Genomic DNA, 19086 nt, shown 5'->3' with positions numbered 1-19086 from the left:
TTCATATGACAATAAAACTAAATCCCAAAATTTGACACAATTACTTCAGTAGTTAATATTAGTTATAATATCCCAAGCATAGCAGTTTCCTTTCAGTAATGTCTCTATAATACTGTAAGACTGTCTACCTGCACTCGTTCAGCTCTTCCGAACCTATTATATACTGTACACTTAATAAACACTCACAAACAAAACATACATACATATGATACTCTGTGTTCATGTAGTAATTCAACAGTAAAGAGAAAAGAAGTCAATGAAAACAGTTTCAAATGAAGTGACACTCAGTGGACAAGTGGACATGGTTTGGACAGTCCAAACGGGGACATGATCACTGACATTATAACAGGGGAAATGAATAAACAAGGGCTGATGGAGGGTGAGAATTTAACGCAGCACAAGACAAACTATAAATGAGAAAAGAGCTCATGGTGCCTCTGATTTCGAGCAGCTCAGTCTGCTCAGCTTATTTCATTTTGCTGACACTTATCGCCTGACTAGGTTACTGGTTTGAATCCTAGACAGTGCACTGCCTTTGACTCAAGGACTTTGATTTTCAGAACCAGTGTGGTCAATATCCAGCTGCGTTGATGTGTACAACTTTGAAAAAATAACATGCGCGAATGAATGAATTAAAAAAGCACAGCAGTTTGGTGCATTGTCTCAGAGCTCCCCGGGACAAGTGCCGCATAGGAAAGCGAAGAGCGACACATGAGCCGCCTCCGCGTTCACACACTGCGCGCTGGAGGAAACAGCCTCGCTCAGTCTGTTTCAGGATGGGTTTTGAGCCAAACTCCCAATGTGATGCCTTCAACTGCTCTCAGAAAATTGGCCTTAAATCATTAACAGTGTTGTCACGTTTGAAAAAGTGAAGGGAATGACTCCGGGGCCAGCACATAGGGGCATGCGACACTGTCTTGGGGATGAGCAACCTGGGTGGAAATACAGCAGATTCAGCTTGAATGCCTATCCACCCCCCCACCCACACGCGGACCCCTGCAGTGCCACTCCGAAGCTGTTTGAGCATGGCCAGGAGCTAGGCTGTGTCCCTGTGTGAGTGTGTATGACCGTATGTGTGTGTCGGGGGGAGAGGGAAAGAGCAAGAGCGAGAGAGAGGGAGCTGGAAAGAGAGAGAGAGAGAGAGAGAGAGAGAGAGAGAGAGAGAGAGAGAGAGAGAGGGTGCCGCAGCCAGTCAGCTCTTTAGAGGCTGAGCAGCAGACCGCCGTGCCGGGCGTTGAGCAGCAGTGCGCATTGCAAGACTCCGTCTCCGGCAGCATGCGGACGCAGAGCAATGAGAGAGTTGTCCCGCTGCCCGGGGGCAGCCGTGGGAGTGGGAGCTCCGGGCTGTCACCAGGTTCCGACTCAGACAGCAGCCCCGGGGCAGGGTTCGAGGGAGGCACGGGGAGCAGTTTGCGAGGTGTCTTGTCCCACTACTGGAGCCTGGAGAGCCTGCACTCCACCACAGGTGAGCGATCACTACCTGCTCACACCCCACATAGGGTCAGCTGGACCGTAAGGGGACAACTCTGAAGCTGTGTTTAGACTTCCTTGGGTCTGGATTGATTATTCATTGTTATTTATTTATTTTTTTTTATTTATTTGAACGGGACCAGATTACACCTATAGAGACACCTAAACAATATACCAGGAATACACAAACGCACAGAAGTACGTAATGAAAAGCAGAGGGTTACAGTAGTTAGCAAAGGTGGTCAAGCAGTACAGCCTAGGAAGATCTTGGGGAAAAAAGAAAGAAAACATTATTTAATCTTCCACCACGAGGGTCAATTTATCAAAGGTGACTACATGCTTGTCCGTTGCCCAAGTTCATGGGGGTGACCGCACCTCTGGTCAGACTCGCACTGTCAACAAACACACACTCAGCCCTCGGCCTCCGAATGGCCCCACTTGGCCTCAGCCCTCCTTAAGAATATTTATTGCATTGATTTTTTTTCCTTGAAAACAGAAACAGGAGTCTAAATTTAGCCTGTAGGATGTATTTATATATGTTGTGCATAGTGCTTAAGAAAAAGCAGCTGTTTCCTTGAGAGGAATTCTGGCCAAACACTGCGCTGAAAAGAAGAATGGATGAATAGCGACAGCGGCAGATGCAGAAAACAAACATAATTCAAGGTTTCTCTGTTTGTGGCTGTAATTTAAATGCAGGCTCTGATATTGCAGCTTGAGGAAGTATCATTATGCTCTCCAAAGTGAATCGGAGTAGTTTTGCTGGTGGGTGTTGCTATGTAAACCGGTCATCTTGCACTGGTCACTTGTTGGCCTGTGCACTTTTAAACCCTTTTTATAGAGCCCTGAGGGAAAAGGAGACCAGTCTGTCCACTGGAGAATGGACTTTAAGCCTTGTGGGCAACTGCAGAAAAATGCAAAAGCAGATAAACAGCAGAATAAAGACCAAATGCGACAAACAGATGGCTGCTCTGCTCTACAAACAGCAGCTTTGCGTGGCCATGTGACACCGAGCAGCACCGTGTGGTCACGTTTCATCCATATTGCAGCAAACATTTGGAGAAAAATGGGGTTAAAGCAGGTGGCACAGTGGTTAGGGCCATAACCGTGTAGTGAAAGGATTTGGGGTTGAATCCCACCACCTGCTATAATACTCTTGATCGTGGTACTTAGCCTGAAATACTTCAGTGAAAACTACCCAGCTGTCTATATGGACAAAGAAGTTCATGTTGCTTAGAGTATAAATACTGCTTTGGACAAAAGCAGCAGCTAAATGAATTAATAGCAGTAAAAATTAAAGCAAACACTCAAGCGATTGAGTAGTATGAGAGATTTTCGCTATAATTTTTGGACAGAAAGTCTGTTGAAAAAAAGGAACCAGCCCAGCAGCCCAGAATCATCAATAAACCTATTAGTTGTGCAACTTGTTGCATTTGTTTCTGTGCCTTTTGAATTATTCTATTTTTACTACTTTTCCACAACTTCCTGGATGTGTTGCTGTATAAAAATAAACTCTGTACATGTAATCATAAATATGAATATATGTTTAATTGAAGATAAAGAGCATCCAGAAAAATGGTAAAGCATACCTGACTAGCATCTCTTTTTCTCCTTTAAGCTGTTCCTAGGAACTATAATATGCATTTTTTATTGCTAGCCTTGACTGTGTCAAAGCACAGAAATGTGCTTTTTGAAGATATGCTTGACTTTTAATCAAATTTCATGATGAGATTGATTTTGCTATTTGACCTCTGAACGGTTAAGGTCAAGGGTTATGCATCTCCCAGGAAGTCACATGCACACTGGCAACAGATAATCATTGGCTTTTTGGTTTTTTTTTAGCGAGCAAGTGGGAATATTGGGTTTGGGATGGAAGGGACAACGTGGCGGAGCACATTAGTGCCAAGAGGGATTGCGTGTAGTAATCAGATTTCTTATTTTTTACCCTGATTACCCTGATGGTGGGCGTTGAGCCCATGTTAATGGGCAGGTCAGCAGGCGCTCAAGTCCTGGTTTTGTTGAGGTGAGGGGTCATTTTTACTTTCTCACACATCTTTGCTGTTCTGATAGCTCAGCACAGTCTTCAATAACCTTACCGAGGTAATGAGTTTCTGAAAAACACTTTGCTAGATCAATCTTGTAAGTTATCAGTTTTTAGTGTTAGATGCATCCTTTTGGGCTTGACCAGGTCCTGCTCTCTGGCGGGCCTGGGGTTCGAGTCCTGCTTGGGGTGCCTTGTGACAGACTGGTGTCCTCTCCTGGGTGTGTCCCTTCCCCCTCCAGCCTTACGTCCTGTGTTGCTGGGTTAGGCTCCAGCTCGCTGTGACCCTGCTCAGGACAAGCGGCTTCAGCCAATGTGTGTTTGTGTGTGTGTGTGTGTGCATCCTTTTGCAGTTTTATGGATAGCAGTTTGTAACAGACAGAACAGTAGTTCAGAACACTGGCAAGTTTGTAGTTGCCAGACCCAAAAGAAGCCAACCTGTTAAACCCTTGAGAAGAGCACAGTGCATGTACTTTTAGCAGTTTCCATCACTTTTTGCTAAAAGGGGCTTAAACAGTTCATTTTGGCTTCATGGAATGAGTTGTTGAGAGGCTGAAGAGAGCGTAGGGGTTCAAGCCGCCAGCTGCCTCTGACCTCTCAGAAGCCTGACCCGTCCGCCCAAATGAGGAGATAACAACGTCAAGGGAACAGCACCGGAAAGCATCCAGCCCAAAAAAGAGCGAGATGGCGACTTAAATGGGTCATGTTTACGAAACCAAATACCCCTGAGCTACCTTGACTGCTCTTGTGTGAAACAGACAGCGCACACACACAATCCAGACAGAGTAAACAACCGCTGTCTTCCGAAATTCGGGACTCGTTCTCCTCGTTGAGCCTATGCTGTACTTTTCACGTGCCGAAACAGTCGACATTCAGAATTGATTCGAATATTGACGAGAGTAGGACGAAAAAGTCTCCACAATGAAGAATTCATCAATAGCAGAGCTGCTGCTGGTTGGGATAGCACCATCTAACCCACAATGCTTTGCAGTACACAATAATTTGATATGGATTTCAGTAGAGGGAGAGGGGAACTCGTAAAGTAATTTGCCAAATGACATCATTTTTAAGGCGAGGCATTAATACTTGTTTGGCCTACAATTCTGATGCGTCCTGGTTGATGTGGGTTATAAATTATTCTCTTGTGTGTTCATTGGAGACTGTTATCCATACAGTGTGTGCAGTACTAGATGCTCAACTACAGCTGAACTTCTTTATTTATTTATTCCTTCAGTGGCGGTGAGAATCTCATAACACCCTGGCTATGGCAGCCCATTGCTGCAATGCTAAGGCTCAGTTAAATACCATTGATCCTTTTTATTGTGAAATGGAGAGACCAGTGTGTGTCGTCTGAGCACAGGGAGTAATTAGCCAGCTAATGCACTTCAAAGAATGCAAAATCATTGGATGCCGTTGAGGTCATATCATCATAGTATTGAACATACAGTCCAATAAGATTTAATAATTCCCAGTTGAGCGTTCTCAAAAGAACCATAAATCATGTCCAATGGGCAGGGGAATGAAGCATGATAAGAAGAATGGATTAATTAGTAAATGCAGTTTAGGTAATGGATTTGTGTCTCTTTTTTCTCTCGTGTCTCTGGAGGTGCCCCTTCAGGATGCTATGTTGGTCAAAAAATGGTGAGCCTGATGTGTCTGAACCCAAGTTCTAGGGGCCCTTTTACGCTTTGAAGTGCGTAGATCTAGATCTCCTTTTGTCCACCATGTTTCTACAAAGTTATATAGCAGATACAGTAGATTACTTTTTTGGAAAGGGATCTGTGAAGACCGATTATTGCACTGGCCCTGCCTCTCCCATCCCACTGGTCATCTCTCCAAGAAGATACCATCTCAGATGTGCCCATCATAGTTCTAATTTTATTAGTGTGAGACTGAACCATGGTGCCTTTTCTCTCCTTCTGCCCCTTCGTAACCCCCTGGGTGTGTTGGATAGAATTTAAAGACTCATTCTGGATGTCGGTTCTCCAATTTGCTGCCGGTTAGAAGGGGAAAAGCTGGATTTCATGATAGAGTTCGTGTTTGGGTGGAAAATGTTACAGTGATCCCATGCCAGCTAACACTAACACGGTAGAGGACATTTATATTGGCAGATTTTGGTCAACTGAAGAGGCATGCCGCTCCAGGACAATTCTGTTCCTAGGAGACCAGGAACATTATGCTCATAGGGTCTCCAGATCTGGATGGTTCACACACACACACACATTTTCAGAACCGCTTGTCCCTTACGGGGTCACGGGGAACCGGAGCCTACCCGGCAACACAGGGCGTAAGGCCAGAGGGGGAAGGGGACACACCCAGGACAGGACGCCAGTCTGCCGCAAGGCACCCCAAGCGGGACTTGAACCCCAGACCCACCGAAGAGCAGGACTGCGGTCCAACCCACTGCGCCACCGCACCCCCCGTGGATGGTTCATAAGGTAGGATTTTGTAGTAATACTTTTGTTGAGGTATGGATAGTTAAACAATTAGACCCATCAATTTAGTTTAGGGAACAAGGGACTTGGCTATCCATCCTGTAGTGTGTTGGCAAGAGAGTAGTGCTGAGGTTTCAAGCCTGTGGTAGAGCATCATGTAGGATTAAACTCACAGTGCTGCTTTAATGGGTTTAACACAGTATGTCTACAACTAATGTTTCTCTTTCATCTCCCAGCCTGCAGAAGTGTTCAGGGTACATCTCCTTAAGGCGCACCCTTTAAAAACCCTAATCCAAATTCTAAGAAAGTGTGGCACATGTGAAAATCCTTTTGATACTAGTCTTTAGACCCAATAACCTCTATGTATAGAATGTTACGTGGCTATACACTCATCCACCAAGCATGCAAAGAAATTTATTTCTTGTGTGAATGAATATTGTTCCTAAAAATGTGCCACGGTCATCATAGCCATAGCGGTAGGACTTTTTCACTGCAGAATGTCTTGGTACAACTTTCTTACCCAAGGGAGGGTCTGCTTTGAATGAAGTGACTCTGATAACATCGAGCACATAATAAGTTGAACCTGATGTCTGGGTTGCAAACTCTTTCATATAGCAGGAGCTTATTGAAAGAGAATAGGAAAAGAGAGAAGGTGGAGAAGGGAAGTTTGAGAGGGCAGTTTAAAGATGAGAATGAATCAAGTAGTTTCACGAAGGAAATGGGACTGGAGCTGCCGAGCTGCCTTTCAGTGTCTGATTCACACTCGTTCAGTGTGGCTGTCCAGCTTTACACCGCAGAGTCAACATGTTGGTCTAGAATTGACGGCAGTCATCCTCTGAGATACACCCTTTGAGTTGAGTTACGAAATGTGCCTTTGTGAAAAGTTTCATTTTAATACTCCCATTTCACATTGAGGGCCATTTCTTCTAATGGACAAGGACTGAATTTGCTGCAACTGAGTGGCACGAAACCAGCCCCACCATGAGCTCTTCTTCTCAGTTATAGTTTGTCTCGTGCTGCATTAAGTTCTCACCCTCCATCAGCCCTTGTTTACTAGTTTCACCTGTTGTAATGTCAGTGATGTCCCCGTTTGGACTGTCCAAACCATGTCCACTTGTCCCCCGAATGTCACTTCATTCACATTGTTTCCATTGATTTCCTTTTTTTAATTGTTCCTTTTTATGTTAAAGGTTGAATTAATATATAACATACATAGTTTTTTTTATTAAAGGTGCTTTAATATATAGACACTGAGTATCATATTTTACTCAGTGTTTATATATTAATGCACCGTTCATAAAAAAACTATATATATTATCTCTGTTTGTTTTGTGTGTGAGTGTTTGATAACAGGTGTTAAAGAGCTGAATGAGTGCAGGAACACAGTCATACAGTATCACAGAGTACTTCATAAATGGAACCTGCACTGTTATTTTGTGTTATGTTAGCTAATATTAATTAGTTAAATTAACTGTCAGTTTTGGAGCTCATGAACACATAAAAAATTCACCATTTTAAGACTGTGGTAAAATCAAATTCGATTTATGAGAATTCACCCATCTAATAGTTTTCAGGAATGAGCTGTATTCAGTATGAGGGAGAGGACTGCATATTATTTTCCATCATAGTGAGACAGACAGCACTGTGGTTAATAATGAGGAATTAAAAACTGAAGACCATCAATTCACATTCCAAGCTCTGCTCTGGTACCCTTAAGCTGGGAACTTAATCTCATTCACCAGTAAATCTTCAATAATGAATTGAAAAAAGTGGCTTCAGAGATTTGGTTTGCGCAACGCTGTTAGTGGGTTGTGCCTTGTTAAGTGAAGTAACTAACCGCATTACAGTAAACAAAGGTCAGATGTCATGCTAAGGGTCTTCACTGTGTGGATGACTTTAGAACCTGGCAAATATTTTGCAAAGATGCATTTTTGCTGCCAGGCTTGCACAACTGGGGTGCAGTTCTACGGCGTTCATGAGTGCTGAGAGCTGTCGACAAATGAAAGCAACAGAATTATGGGAGAACATGAAATTGCATCACCCAGAGCTCAGCTTCTGCTTACTTTTCCCCTTCAGGCAACACAGGGAAGAAAGCAGTGATTTCAGGAGAGACAGTATATGAACCACTGGCTCAAAGTCACCTCATGTGTCCATTGTCAGGTTTCTTTGACCTCTGCAAGGTTTTGTCACAAACATGGTAAATAAGCACAAATGGGGTTGAGAATGTGCAAAGCACTCCTTCAAACCCTTCGCTGACCTTTGACCTTAGGCCACTGTTGTCCCCCCGCCACCAACTTACTGCTTCCGCTCGGCTGTTTCCTTGCCAGCATGACTCTGAAGGCATTAGATTCGCAGCGTGACATGAGATGACAGCGAATTAGGCATGTCTGACGTGCAGTGGTCCGTCTCTGGCACAGAGGACATTCGGAGACGGCTCTGCCTCCCGCTGTGCTGCAGTGGGCAAAAATAAAACATTTAAGATGAAATATTCTTCTCTTAAATAACCACAGGAAAAAAATGGCTTTGAGTTCAGCACCTCCTTAGTGTTTTTTTTTCATTTTCTCTGAAAAATTAAAAGAGACATGCAACAGCCCTTTGCCTGTAAAGAGAGCACATTGGGATTTTTCAACAGTTATTCGACACTGGTTGAAAAATGTCTAATAAACATGCTTTAAAGAAATAGGCATAGGCCAGTGGACTGGAGTGATATGCAAACCAGAACTTCATTGCAGGAAGTTCGGCTAAGTCTTATGCTGGACACTTTTGGGAATATAAAGGGCATCATGGTGGCCTATTGTACTGGACGCATAGCCTCAGATTCCACAGCTGTTGACTTCTTGCACTCTGGGGTAAAAAAACGCATGGCAAAAGAACCTTTCTCAGACCAATCTCAAAACTCAGGAAATATGTTGTGTTAATTCTAAGAAATCCTTTAGAAGCTTTGTGGAAACCAGAGCCCTTAGAGAATGGGGTTGTCTTCATCCCTGGTTTTCTCCCCAGCTACAGCTGAGCATCCTAAGGGGTCTGGGAGAGTTACAGGGGTTCAGAGAAGAGCTTGTTCTGCTCTAATTATAAAACTAAATATTCAGCAGATTGGTCTGTTGATGATAAAATTCCTCACTGATGAATCAAGGATGCTGGCCTATGGCAGCGATGGTGCAAAGGTTCCAACCTGGACTTTGTGGCTCCTCTGAAATGGAGAGGGGAATGGGGATTTTCTGCTCCCATTCCCGTGATCTTTGACTGTGGGCAGTCACCTTTCCTTGCACACATCACATATTACCCATACTCAAGAGTCCAAGACAGCCAGAGTGCAATCTGTTGACAGCTGTGTTAGCTTAAATCATTGCCCTCTTTTGCCCTCTTTTAAGCTTGGCCAATAAATCATATCCACAGTGGTCGGGCCACTTTGTTTCATCACACTCTAAAGGTTTTTTACAGGGCAGTATGGGAAAGAAGGGTTGTGGACAATCCATTTACAATCCCCCCCACCCTACCCCAAACCGTTAGCAAAAATGGATGAAGGCCTCTTGGTTAAAGAAAAAAATGGGAACATAGCTTGATGAAAGATTAGTACAGATCAACTTTCTAGAATTAATAAAATCAAGACATTTACCTGATACTTTTCTCCAAATCGACTTACAACGTTAAGCTACTCACAACTATTTACCCATTTATATAGGTAGGTAATTTTGAGTAAATACCTTGCTTAAGGGTACTACAACTGATGTTAGGATTTGAACCTGTGACCTTTGAGTCCAAAGGCAGCAACTCTAATCACTGCACTGCCAGCTGCCCCTAATATATTTTTATAGTCCATATTTTTGTATGGAATGAGCAGTTACTCAACTACTCCATCAACTGCATTAATGTAAAAGAACAAGCAGTGAGCCTGAGCAGTAAGGTTAATAGGGTTTCTACTAAAATTTGTTTTAGTAGCCAGTGCCCCTAACACACTAGGGTGTAGCTGAATTGTAAATAAACTGGTTTGTGACACCATTAAAGCTTTTCGTGACCATTGTACGTGAGCTTTGCATTGTGCTGAGCCATAGGTCCATAGTTCATAGTTCTGCCACTTTATATCTCCACAGCACATTTATTCACTTAGCCGGCGCTTTTTTCCAAAGCGACTTACAATGTTAATCTACCTACAATTATTTTCCCATTTATACAACTGGGTGATTTTACTGGAGCAATTTAGGGTAAGTACCTTGCTCAAGGGTACTACAGCTGGAGGTGGCATTCAAACCTGCGACCTTTGGGTCCAAAGGCTGCAGTCTCTACGGACTCTTTATTTCCTTCAGGATTTTTCCATTCCTTCTATGTGTTATACTTTATAGCGTTTCTTCATACCAGTAAGAGACTTTTTGTTTTTGCATAGGTCTGTTAACAGTTCTGACTGCAATGTGCTCTAGCCCACCATGTAATCTACCCGTGAGGCATCATCTGACATTCTGATGTTCAAACCAGATCACTTGATGTGCTTGAAATTTTAATTTCTGCCAGAATTAGATTAAATTCATGCAACTCACAACCAGATGTGCAAAAGCATCCATAATATAGAAGGGGTTCTGATGTAGTTTTGGAGCTACTTACTGCCCCAGACATCAGGAGGAAGGGCACAGCCTTGTTAAGAGCCAGAGACTTGACCATTTAGCTCTAATGGCCACATGCAGCCTGTCTGCTTCCCACATACTGTGACTCATTAGGACTTTAAAATGAACAGAAAACTGAAATCTGATCGTTGCCCCCCGGCTTGTTTCACATTCCTCAGCTCTTGTACTTGGAAAAAGAGCCCAACATTCCTTTCTCTTTCTCCGCTGCCAAATGGCATAATAACAGATGATGTATGAACTTTATTAACAGTGAGGTTAAATCTATAGTTTGTGATAATATGACATATTCTTGTTACATTCATTTTCCCATTCTAGGCAGATGTGGTAAGATGAAGACACAGTAGCCTTGCATAAAAAATGTCATGACAAAATTATGTCGATAAACTGATAACTAGGCAAAAATACAGTGTTTATTTTCACTCATCTTTTTTCAATGTGAAAACTGCAACCAAGACTAAGGTTTCCCAGTGTGCAGATTTCCAGCACGTAACAGGATGCGAACGTCCAAGAGAAATACATAGTAACTGGCCTTGTGATGTAGATAATTTACTGTGTACTTCATTGTTCTGTTAAAATGCTTACCTGTGATGTCAAATCACACAGAGTCTTTGGAGAGCTCCCCAAGTGTCATTATATTAGCTGGATGTGGGATAGAAAAGCTTTTCATTTCCTAAAAAAACCTCATTTTCTTATTCTTCCCCCTAATTTGTTCCTGAAAAACCTTTTGTGAGGTGAGATTTTGAAAATTAAAGGCATAATTACCATAATTACCATTAGTATCAATGTGTTCTTGAGCCTTCAAACTGGCACCCATTTACACGAAAGTATCACCAAATCCCATAAAAATTCAAACAATTACTTCAGTCTTTATTAGTTCTCGTAACACAACAGAACAGTTAATGACTCTGTAATACTGTATGACTGTCTACCTGCACTCGTTCAGCTCTTTAGCACCTATTATGTACTGTAAACTTAGCAAACACTCACAAACAAAACATACATATATATGGTACTCTGTGTTCATGTAATAATTCAACAGTAAAGAGAAAAGAAATCAATGAGAACAATGTGAATGAAGTGACACTCAGTGGACAAGTGGACATGGTTTGGACAGTCCAAACGGGGACGTTATCACTGACATTATAACAGGTGAAACTAGTAAACAAGGGCTGATGGAGGGTGAGAACTTAACACAGCACGAGACAAACTGTAACTGAGAAGAAGAGCTCATGGTGCCTCTGGTTTCGCATGGCTCTCATTTAATTTTGCTGACATTTATCGCCTGACTAGGTTATCGGTTTGAACCCTAGACAGTGCACTGCCTTTGACTGAAGGATATTTTCAGAACCAGTTTGGTCAACATCTAGCCATGCTGATGTGTACAACTTCGAAATAACAAGGCAAATGAATGAATGAATGAATGAATGAATGAATGAATGAATGAAGCACAGTAGTTTGGTGGCTCTGGTCTCATACCACTCAGCTGCACAGATGAGCAAAATCCAAATTCTGTCCTTATAATTACGAGAAATGCTCGAAAAACATAAGAAGAAATGTATTATAAATTGAAGTAGGGGTACTGAATGAACCCATTTATACCCTAAGTGTCTCATAAATCAAATGCTCGTATCTGAAGGGATGACTGTATTCCTCATTGTGTCACCAGCTGAGTTTCTGGTGCGGCACAACCAACTGATGGCCCATAAAATGTTTAGCTCCAGAGTGGTCGGTCCTCAGCAAGCCCACGTCTCCATCAGCAGCTCTGTGCTGCAGTTCCAGAGTGGGAATTGCAAACTTTTCAAAAACAGAGGAAATTATGCAGGCTGATGAAGCCACCCTGACTGTCTATTGTAGCAAAGCCGTAGAGCGGTAAGGAACATCTCGCTTGTTCAGTTTTCATTATCTCTTCTCCTCAGATGTAAATGTGGGCTGAAGAGTGAAGGGCTAATTTTTCCCAGTCAATGTTTAGTTATCATAGTACATCTTTCACGGCCGGGTTTCCACAAAGATCTCTGCAGAGATTTTCCACAGACCGCAGAAATATTGAGTAAAAATGCAGCACTCTTGCACAACAATTCCCTGGAAAGGGGAAGGTCAACAGAGGTCACGCCTTGTTTACAGTGCTTTATGTTCCACAGGATGGTCATTTTCTGCTCTTGTGTTTTAAAGAAGTGCTGTACAAATAAACCGCTTTGAGAAAAAAAGATCATTAGAAGTGCCGTGTGCATTTCTCTACGACTCAGCTCTTGACTGTAGATGGGATGTTTTATACATTCCCAATTCAATGTACAAACAAATATACTATAAATAGAGTAGTTTCTGTAGCACGAACATCTCCAGGAGGTCAGAACTTAATGAATGGTTTATATTCTGGTTGTTGGTTATATTTCTGAGTATAAACTAGTGCAGAATTGGTTTTATTTGCTGTTTTTGCGGAAATTCTCTGTTTGCATGTGTCCGCGTTGCTTTTTCAAGTCCTTCCCCTTTGTTTAGGAATCCTCTTCATTTAATCACTGTCTTTTTGGGTGGTGGGGGAGATGGTCAGTGTGTGTTATTTGAATGCTGGTTTGATGAAAAGAGAGGGGGAGTTTGGCACTTTTAGGCAGGAAACTGACCGTGCATCTGCAAGGGTCCCGCTGTCAGGGAAGGTATGCAAGGAACCGCCCTCCCCATATTTTGCGCTTAATTAAAAACCTTTTAGGTTTTTTTGATTACCAATTAGTTGGTATGCAAGCGGCGTAGCGGTTAAAGCTGCAACCTTGCGATGGCAGGATCCAGGTTTGAATCCTACCTTTTGCTTCAGCCCGTGAACTACATACTCACTCCGATACAATAAAATTTACCCAGCTCTATAAATGTGAAAAGCAGTGTAAGTAGCTTAACACTGTAAGTTGCTTTGGAGACAAATCTCAGATGAATAAATGTAAATATCTCATTGTCATGTTAATAATAAATTATGGTGAGAGTGAAATACTGCTTATTCCTCCAGATTCTTCAGCAGGGAAGCGACAGAGGCAAATTCTCCACTTTTCTTGGTGCCAGGTCTCCCTGAGGTTCTGGGCTAAAACACGGGCAACCTCATCTTTGTGGCCTAACCTGTTTCTATCATTTTGTTGCTTTGCCAGGGCTTTCATCCAGAGCAGCTTACATCATTGTCCACTTCTATCGCTTGATATTTTAATGGAACAAGTATCTTGCCCAAGGGCACTACTATACAGCAAAGTATCTCCCGTGTTTGTGTAATGTCTGTGTCTTTAACTACTATGGCACCTGGTGCACCACTTTAAAATGTATATGAAGTAACACAACTTCCATCCATCCATCCATCCATCCATCACCACTCATCCAAATCAGGGTTGTGGTGCTCTTGAACTTTTTAAGCACAGGATGTGAGGTAGGATACATCTTGGGTGGGACTCCAGCCCATCACAACATCTGACCTCTCCAGTTGATCCAGAATCAGGGTCTCGTAACTCCCTACACCCCAGCCAGACCACTACACTCCATCACCTCCAGCCGCTGGGTGGTCTCACACTCAGAAATCCAAAACTGTAAGTTCTTAGGTTCTCAGTTTTATCTACAATATGGTGTAGTTAGTACCCTTTGCCCCTCAGAGCTGCTAAATCCCTTTCAACATTCAACGAGGGTCTCAAACCTGTCCCTTTCAGACCTGTTTCTCTTCTCATCTCCGGACTGCTCCATTAACTTGCATCACAACATCTTTCATAATCACCTTTAGATTTTCTATCCATTCTATACGTAGCTGCTTATGTGGAGGTGTTGGACAAACTATGTTTCAAGAATTTGCATGTCTGTATTCCTCTATTCCTAAAACACAGTTTTGTTTACTCACAGTTGTACGCCACTTACATCACCATATTAGTTCTATAACAAGAGAGCCCAGAACCAAGACCACCTGGCTACTGAGAGTGTCTTTGTTCATAAAGCAGGACATTGTTGTTCAAACCTCAGTGGAATATTTCATCATAGATGGCTGGACAGGGTGTGACTGTATAATTCTTTACCTCCCAAAGAGTCTTTACACCGAATACAGTATTTATTACTATGTACGCACACACTGTCTGAAGCTGCTTGTCCTGAGTGGGGGCGCAAGGCTGGAAGGAGAGGGGACACACCCAGGAGGGGACGTCAGTCCATGACAAGGCACCCCAAGCAGGACGTGAACCCTAGACCCACCAGAGAGCAGGACCCAGCCAAACCCACTGTGCCACTGCTCCCCCCACTACTGGACAGCATGTATTTATTCATTCATATTGAGAGGGAGAAAGTATTATGTACACATTACATTTTTCAGTTTGTTTAAGTGCTGTATTCTGCATAGTCCTGCCAGTGGTCAGTGAAGATTCAGTCCAGTGTCCACTAATATCTGTGCTCTTTACTCGCTGCTTCAAAGTGCCAGCGGTAACTTCAGTCCAGTCTTCCATTCTGCACACACAACTGTCACTGATATGATTTTTTTGCTGCAGGTTCAAATCCCACCCCCCTGGCCTCCACGCACTTCGCACCCCTGCCTCGATGACCCATTAAATTCTGACTGAACCCAGTACTGGCGGCACAATCATTCCAAGGCCAGTCAAAGTCAGGATTTGTTCAGTCTGTGAAGATCCCCTCATGATCCAATGTTGTTCCTCCCTTGAAACAAATGCAACAATATGGATATCACTGTATGTTTTTTTAATTAATTATGTCTATTGTTTTTTTCTGTTTTTCGCATACCTGTCGGTTTGAATCTGGAAACAGCACCAGGATTAGGCCAATAGCATATCCATTGCTAATCCCAGGGATTTATCACTGTCAGACGGCTTTATTTACAGTCAGGAGTGTGAGGAGCTCTTGCCGCACGTACGGTTCTCACTTTTCATTATATACTGGAGATGAATTTATTTTTGAAGCACCAAGACTTGGTGGCCATACTGACATTAGCTGCAGGTGGGTTTAAGGACAAAAAAACATACACACACTCCCAGCTGGGAAAAGCATGAACAGCATTGCTTTAACCGAGCTCTGTTGAGCACAAACACCGCAAATAAGATTTTTGTATTTATGAGTGTTGATTGAGAAGCGCTGCTGAGACTGGGTGCGCTGTGGCTACAAGGTTGTGGGGGAGGTCAAGGTCAAGGCCTTGTGCCTGTACACCAGTTGTAGGACCTGTTTTGTTCTTGCCCGTCAGTTGTCACACGCAGTTGTTGTACCCCTATTTTGCAATGGAGGCCACTGATGATGTTTCTTCGACTGGGAAACAGGTGTGTCAGTAAGTACAGCAATGATATTCAGGTGGTGGAAGCATTTCAAAGACAGTTCCATGACACTGAGTGATGATGTCTGGTCTGGGAGACCAAGCACTGCTGCTAATGACATGAGAAAGATGTGAAGAAAGCTCCGGCCGTTGCCTTGCTGATGTCAAAAAAATCGATGTCAAGCTGATGTCAAAAATTCGCTGCTGCACGTCTTTGAGAAGTTTTTGGCACACTGGTAGAAGTGTACAGAATGTGAGGGAATGTCTTTCAGCTTTCAGACCAAATGACCTTCGGTTGTCGTGATTCATTTGGGCCCTTTCACTTTGGTTCCCTCTTTCTTCTGCCTCCCATTCATCTTCCAATCCGTTACCAAGGCGATACATCTACAGCCCAAGAGTAATCCTGGCAGGAAAGAGAAGAACACATTTTAGTTTTTTTCCACTCAAGAGCCATCAGGGGAACATCTTTAGTGCATGTTTGCACCTACAACTGGAAATGGTAGAAGAGACCTGTATCTTCGTGCTGGAGACCACACTAGTGGTAGGCTGTGATGCAGAGATCTGAAGGACATTGTTTAGAAGGCCTTAGCTCTGTGCTTGGCCACATAGGTCTTGTGCCTCGCTGATTTATCCTTTATCTGGGAGATGAATCAAGCACTCACCACAAGCAAGCTACTTGTTCCACAGGAACCTCCTGCAACCCATCTAGTAAAATGTGAAACCTATTTGATAACCATCTTGACGGAAAACACCGAACAGTTGAGTTTTTCACCAATCATTATAAATATTCATCAGCCTGAGACAGAGACATAGTGAGGAATATTTATTTCATAGCTACAGTTTCATAGCAACAGTCCAGTGTTTGTCTTGTTTCGTACATAAAATAGATTTTTTTTTTTGGTTAGTATTCAAGTTAATTCATTTATTTCCTTGCAGTTTTATATTTTAGGGATTATATAAACCCATATAAAGTACATTTGTCCAGATGGTTTCAGCGAGAGACTCGGTGCCAGTTCAGGACTCCTGGTGAGCGCACAAGACTGGGCCAAGCTGGTGGTCAACTTAGGAAGGCAGCTTACAATTCCACTCAATATCACAGAGACATCTTTTAAGATTCAACATTGTCCAACTGTCTGAAGCTTCTAGACAAGTCACTCTGTTGGAGTTTACAGTCCCATGGGAAAAAATGAATGGACAAGGCCAGTGAGAAGAAGAAGATGAAGTATGAGGGACTGGTGCAGCATTGCTGCTCAGAAGGTTGGAGGGCAAAGTGTGTGCCCATCAAAACAGGCTGCAAGGGCTTTATTGGAAAGTCTCCGTGTCAGGCCTACAGTATTTTGGGTATCACAGGCTGTCAAAGTTGTTAATATGGCAGTGGAAAGGGCATGTAGATGGCTGTAGATTGGGAGAGGTGAGCTGTGGGTTCAGTATAGAGCTGCCTAGACATGAGGTCTGATCAATTGTTGGATCTCCTGTTCGATGGTATCTGGTGTTGAAAGACCCAAACACCCAGTGACTAAAGGTTACATCACTGATGATGTGTCTAGGTTCATTGCAAGGCATGTAATAAAAGTAGATAGAAGAGAAAAACTGACCATGAACTAGTTTCAACCTCATGGGTTCAAGCAGGTCTATAATTCCACCATTTCTGTGACATGTTGCCCTCACTACCATGCTACCTAGCTGTTATACATTCAGACCTTTATTTGTGGATGCTGAGTTACAGTGAGTTTATTCCCGTAGTTTGGGAAATTCCCTACTAGATGGTCAACAGATCTGCACCCCGATACCTCCAGGACTTGATCTCTCTAATGTCTTGCTTCAACCTAGACTGCAATTTTCCTGAGTATCTGAACACGTGGTGATCCCATTCACAAGGGGTAAAATTCAAAAGGTTCTGGATTCTGGGTCCAATGTGGTAAAATGGGCTCCTTCTGTCCCTCAGAGCTGCTAAATCCTTTTCGACACTCCAGAAGAGTCTCAAAACAGATCTCTTTTGAACCCATTTCTCTCTTGACCTCCTAACTGCTTGAACAACATATCTGCAAAAAAAAAGTTTGTATGTCTTGTCAGTTCTACATGTAGCTTGCATGCCAGCAAAAATGTTGGTATTGGACAAACTGACTCTCTCTTTGTAAATGAAATGAACTTTTGTTTCTATCTGTTGTATGTGGCTTGGGAAAAAAACATCTGCTATAGTGCTGCTTGAAAACATGAAATCCATAGAGATGTTCGTTATTCTTGCATAGAATGTTAAAATTTACATTTACATTTTTTTATTTAGCAGACACTTTTCTCCAGAGTAACTTCCAATGAACTCTATGTAGCGTTATGAGCCCACACACCTTATTCACCGTGGTGACTTACACTGCTAGATACACTACTTACACTGGGTCACTCATCCATACATCAGTATAAAATAAACATAAGTAAAAACAGTACAAAATAAACATAAAACCGAAGTCTTCGAACTTAAAATAAACTTATAAAATTAATAAATAATTTATTTTAGTGATATTATTTACACACCTCATTCTACTTACCTGCTTGTGTAAAACAATTCAACTTGGGGTTCACTTATTTTTGCACATGCACTACCTCCGTGTTTCTACTACACACATGATTTCCTCTAAAGTAACATATGGAATTGAGAATTACGCACCTATTGTGTCAGATGAGAAAGACAGCTTCTCATTAAATAACCATTTCATGGTGAAGCTAAGGGACGCAAGGGGTTCACATACTTTCAAGCAGCACTGTTTATGAATAAATGTAAATGTAATCAGTCTGAGTCGATAATGAATATTTATTAGCGGCAGCTGAGATGACAGGAAAATAGTTTGCCGAAAAGTAGATGATATGAGCTTGGCAAGGCGCCAGCTCCAACCTCTTCTGCGTGCGTGGTGTGCATTGCGTGCTGAGAAGGTCTAATACAAAGTTGTCATGTAGAGGAGGACAAGGGACCGAGCCGTGGGGACAAGGGATGTGGGGGGTGATGTAAGTGGATGGTGGTGGAAGGAGCAGGGGTGGGCGGGGGTGGTCATCGTGAAAGCTTCTTCGCCTGTGTTATTTCTGGCTGTAATTGTTAGGCTTGGAGCGGCACAGGAACGGCTGGGTGCGAGAGCTGGGTTGGCCTGTGGGGGGCGGGGGTTGGTGAGGGAGAGTTCTCAGAGTGGTTCTTCAGCCTGTCACTTTGGCTCTCCGTCACACTCTGCCTCAAACCCAACTGAGTGTGGCTAAGAGTGAGCGGCTGTGCCAGGTGTCACGCTC

The 19086-nt window shown here is 42.9% G+C and overlaps 1 protein-coding gene across 1 annotated transcript in view; it reads left to right on the top strand.

Annotated features, from left to right (window-relative positions):
* The first annotated feature begins 1190 nt into the window (after positions 1-1190).
* Positions 1191-19086, top strand: part of LOC108927540 (rho guanine nucleotide exchange factor 4-like) — a 36872-nt gene continuing 18976 nt past the window's right edge. The window contains exon 1 of the mRNA XM_018740922.2: positions 1191-1465. Within this exon, the coding sequence (XP_018596438.1) occupies positions 1276-1465 (190 nt within the window). The 5' untranslated portion in view covers positions 1191-1275. The remainder of the gene's footprint in view (positions 1466-19086) is intronic.

The sequence above is a fragment of the Scleropages formosus genome, chromosome 19 (assembly GCF_900964775.1).
Source record: "Scleropages formosus chromosome 19, fSclFor1.1, whole genome shotgun sequence".
NCBI lineage: Eukaryota > Metazoa > Chordata > Actinopteri > Osteoglossiformes > Osteoglossidae > Scleropages > Scleropages formosus.
Note: the sequence above shows the minus strand (reverse complement) of the source record. Positions and strands in the feature narration are given on the sequence as shown.